General features: G+C 45.1%; 1 protein-coding gene across 1 annotated transcript in view; it reads left to right on the top strand.

The window, feature by feature from the left end:
- The window catches only part of LOC109970971 (IQ motif and SEC7 domain-containing protein 2-like), a 139,105-nt gene extending 135,923 nt beyond the window's left edge, over window positions 1–3,182 (top strand). The window contains exon 17 of the mRNA XM_020618937.1: window positions 3,082–3,182. Within this exon, the coding sequence (XP_020474593.1) occupies window positions 3,082–3,095 (14 nt within the window). The 3' untranslated portion in view covers window positions 3,096–3,182. The remainder of the gene's footprint in view (window positions 1–3,081) is intronic.
- Window positions 3,183–4,021: the final 839 nt, after the last annotated feature.

The raw sequence follows: 4,021 nt of genomic DNA, 5'->3' as shown, positions 1-4,021 counted from the left end.
ACTGGTGGAGGGCTGCAGTGATGGTTGACTTTCTTTGACTTTCTACAACTTTCTCCCATCTCCTGACTGCATCTCTGGAGCTCAGCCACAGTCATCTTTGGGTTCTTCTGTACCTCTCTCACCGAGGCTCTTCTCCCCCGATAGCTCAGTTTGGCCGGATGGCCAGCTCTAGGAAGGGTTCTGGTCGTCCTAAACGTCTTCCATTTAAGGATTATGGAGGCCACTGTGCTCTTAGGAACCTTAAGTGCAGCAGAAATTTTTTTGTAACCTTGGCCAGATCTGTGCCTTGCCACAATTCTGTCTCTGAGCTCTTCAGGCAGTTCCTTTGACTTCATGATTCTCATTTGCTCTGACATGCACTGTGAGCTGTAGGGTCTTATATAGACAGGTGTGTGGCTTTTCCTAATCACGTCCAATCAGTATAATCAAACACAGCTGGACTCAAATGAAGGTGTAGAACCATCTCTGGGATGATCAGAAGAAATGGACAGCACCTAAGTTAAATATACGAGTGTCACAGCAAAGGGTCTGAATACTTATGACCATGTGATATTTCAGTTTTTCTTTTTTAATAAATCTGCAAAAATGTCAAACATTCTGTGTTTTTCTGTCAATATGGGGTGCTGTGTGTACATTAATGAGGAAAAAAATGAACTTAAATGATTTTAGCATATGGCTGCAATATAACAGAGTGAAAAATTTAAGGGGATCTGAATACTTTCCGTACCCACTGTATGTTGTAAATACTCAAGTACTCTGCTTAATTACAAATTTAAAGTACATGAGTATTTTCTTCTTATGTTACTTTGTACTTCTGCTCTACTACATTTCAGAGGTAAATATTGTATGTTTTACTACATGACACTTGTCTGACAGCTGTAGTCATTAGGTTGCACATACAAAACATATTAAGTGCTTATAAACTATGATGTTTGTTCAAAATTAATTGATTCAGAGAAAACTTACTGGTTTAACCATTTTGCTAATTGTTTTGTTTCATGCCAAACGTGGTTCCGGATTCTTAATTGTGAGAATGTGTTGCTTTACCCATTATTCTCATTTATTTTTAGTAGGTTTGGACAAAAGAAGCCTTCTGAAATTTTAACTCTGGGCTCTGGATAGTTGTGATGGCATTTCTCAGTTTTCTAATTGTTTACAAACTAAACAATCAATCAGTTAATCAAGAAAATGACCAGTAAATGAATCCATAACAAAATTAATCATTACAGTCCTATATAAAATAGTAAGAAATTAGCTCTAGCTCAACCAGAAACATCAGTAAAATGCTGCTTACACATCAGTTCATGAGTAATAATAACCTAATGATGTATTAGAGTATAACAGTCACAGGGCCATTTTTCTGCATTGAGAACTTTAAGTACATCCAGATTATGCTTATAAACCTTTATTTAAGCAATATTTCAAATGGCATGTATTTTCCAATGAGGTATTGCATCATGTTCATGATGTGTGTAAAGTCTATATCTGCATATCTGCCGCTGGGGGTCGACACTGGTGCGGTGGTGGAGCGGTCGTCTCACAACCAGAAGTTTGAAGGTTCGAATCTCAGTGCCGGCAGTCCACGTGTCAAAGTGTCCTTGGGCAAGACACTGAACCCCCCCCGTTGCCCCCAATGGTTAGAGCTGTCGGTTGAGGTGGCGCCGCAGATGGCTGCCATCAGTCCTGTACCGGAAACAATTTCCTTGTGTGTAACATACTTGGCCAATAAAGGTGGTTATCCTTATCCTTAAGGATTATTATCCTTATCCAAAGTTGTAAAGCTTTCACACAAACACATGGGGTTAAGGTGCAGTGTGTGAGATTTAGTGACATCTAGTGGTGAGGCAGCAGACTGCAACATTCAGCAAAGCTCTCATACCTTGTGTTAAACAGCCCTCACTGCCATTTCACAGTGATTACTGTAAATGTAGGACAAAGTATAACATTTGTTCAAATTCTAGGGTTCTAAGCTAAAGAAAACACAATGATTCTTTTTGTCTGGTGATCACACATTAACAGAAACATAATTACGTGTACTATAGCCTCTTTCTGCTAATAAATCCTTCTAGATCTTACACAGTGCACCTCTAAAAAGTACAGTTATCCCCTCTGACATGTAGTGGAGTAGGAGTATAATGTAACAAAAACTAATACAAACTAGTAGAACAAAGTGTATTTGAGTGAAGTACATGTAGTAAATGTACATTCCAGCCTTGGAAATACTTAAAGAAATAGATCATCAGTTTGGGAAATATGCATTGTCTGTGCATTAAGCATGGAGCTGAATCAGGACGTGGTTGGCTTAGCTTAGCATACAGACTTGAAGCAGGGGAAACAGCTCGCCTGGCCCTGTCACAGTTCAGGAGGACACCTGGAAACACCTGTAAAGCTCAGTGTGTGTACCTGTATCTCTTCTGTTTATTCTGTACACAGAAATGTAAGAACAATTTGTGGTTGTTACAGGTTATGTGTTGTAATTATTTCTTGGGGACAAATTTAACTCTGCCTCACTGTGATTGGGAAACAGGGAAGCGAGGTCGTAGGAACAGTGTGGGGTCACTGGACAGCACTATTGAAGTAAGTTTGGATAGAGTGGGGCTGAAAGTTTGCATGTCACGACCTCTCAGCACGCTACGGCAGCATGTCACACACCCTGCTGACTGCATTGTCTGATTCGTGTAAATGTACTGTGATGTTTCATCAGAGTTAAAAGTGAAGCACACTACTCCGACTTCTGCATGTGCACAACCACACACAGAAGACTGTTTCCTCTGTTCTTGTACATCTTTTGATTATGTTTATGATCTTTTTTAATCCATTTCAAACTTACCTCTTCTTGGATCAGACAGCCAGTGTGCTTGGTGCTCACATCTGCATGAGGCATTGTTTCCCTGCAAATATCCACAACATGCTTGTTTGTGTAAACCTGCAGAAATCTTTATGTGTATCTTCAGTGGTGACTGAAATGAAACCAATGGATACCTGGATAGCAGAAAATCAATTTGAAAACTTTTACTAAAACCTAGTCTGGTTCTGTATTTTATTCTCAATGTCTCTTCTCCTCCCCCCTCCTACTCTCAGGGTTCCATTATTAGCAGTCCTCGGCCTCACCAGCAGCGCCCCCTGCCTGTTGGAGGTCTTTCCTACAGCCCCATGATGGTACCTTCATCTCCAGCAGCCTACCGGCCACACCGCCCTACTCAGAGCCCCGGTACGGGGGTGGGGGGTGGGCCGGGGCAGCAACATACCACTGCTGGGACAGGAGTTGGGGGAGTCTCCAGCAGTGCAGAGAGAACAGGAGCGGGGAGTGCCCCTGGGGGGAGCAGCAACAACAACAGCAGCTCCTTCCTGGGCTCCCTGTTTGGCAGCAAACGTGCCAAACCACCAGGGCCCCTTATTCCACCGGGGCCACCTTACCCCGCACCTGTCCCCCCACCGACTACGGGAGGGCCCCCTCCTCACTCCCCTTCACCTCTGTGCCAGTTGGACGGGGGGCCTTCCAAGATCCAGGCGCTGCACGCACAGTACTGTCACGCGAGCACCGTGCAGCCCCCACCACCTTACTACCATCACCATCGCTACCACGTCCAAGCTGTCCCTCCTCCTTTGCAAGGTGTGCCCCCTCATACTATACAGAGAGGCCCAGTACCCTGTCGTCCACCGCTTGGCCCACCACTCGCTCAGCACCCGCAGCTGGCCCATCTCTCCCAGCTCTCCCAGCATGGACTTCCGGGTCGTTACGCCAACATGGTGGTGGGATGTCCCCTGCCCCTTTCTCCTCTCTCCCAACATTCCCAGAACCCACAGTTCACCCTCTACCACGCACAGCCCACACACTCTGTCAGAGGGGCCGGCGGCCCTGGTACCAAACTTCCACTAACCCTATCTCACTCCCACCCACACCCCCACGCACACTCCCAAACCCACCCCGGACACGCTCACACACCACACCCAGTCAGCCATTCCACCCACCAAACACACTTTATATTCGGCACTCTGCCCCACAACCTACCATCCGCAT

This window comes from Monopterus albus, unplaced genomic scaffold (genome assembly GCF_001952655.1).
Source record: "Monopterus albus unplaced genomic scaffold, M_albus_1.0 scaffold212.1, whole genome shotgun sequence".
Taxonomy (NCBI): Eukaryota; Metazoa; Chordata; class Actinopteri; order Synbranchiformes; family Synbranchidae; genus Monopterus; species Monopterus albus.
The sequence above is the reverse complement of the archived record's forward strand: the minus strand, read 5'-3'. Positions and strand labels throughout refer to the sequence as shown.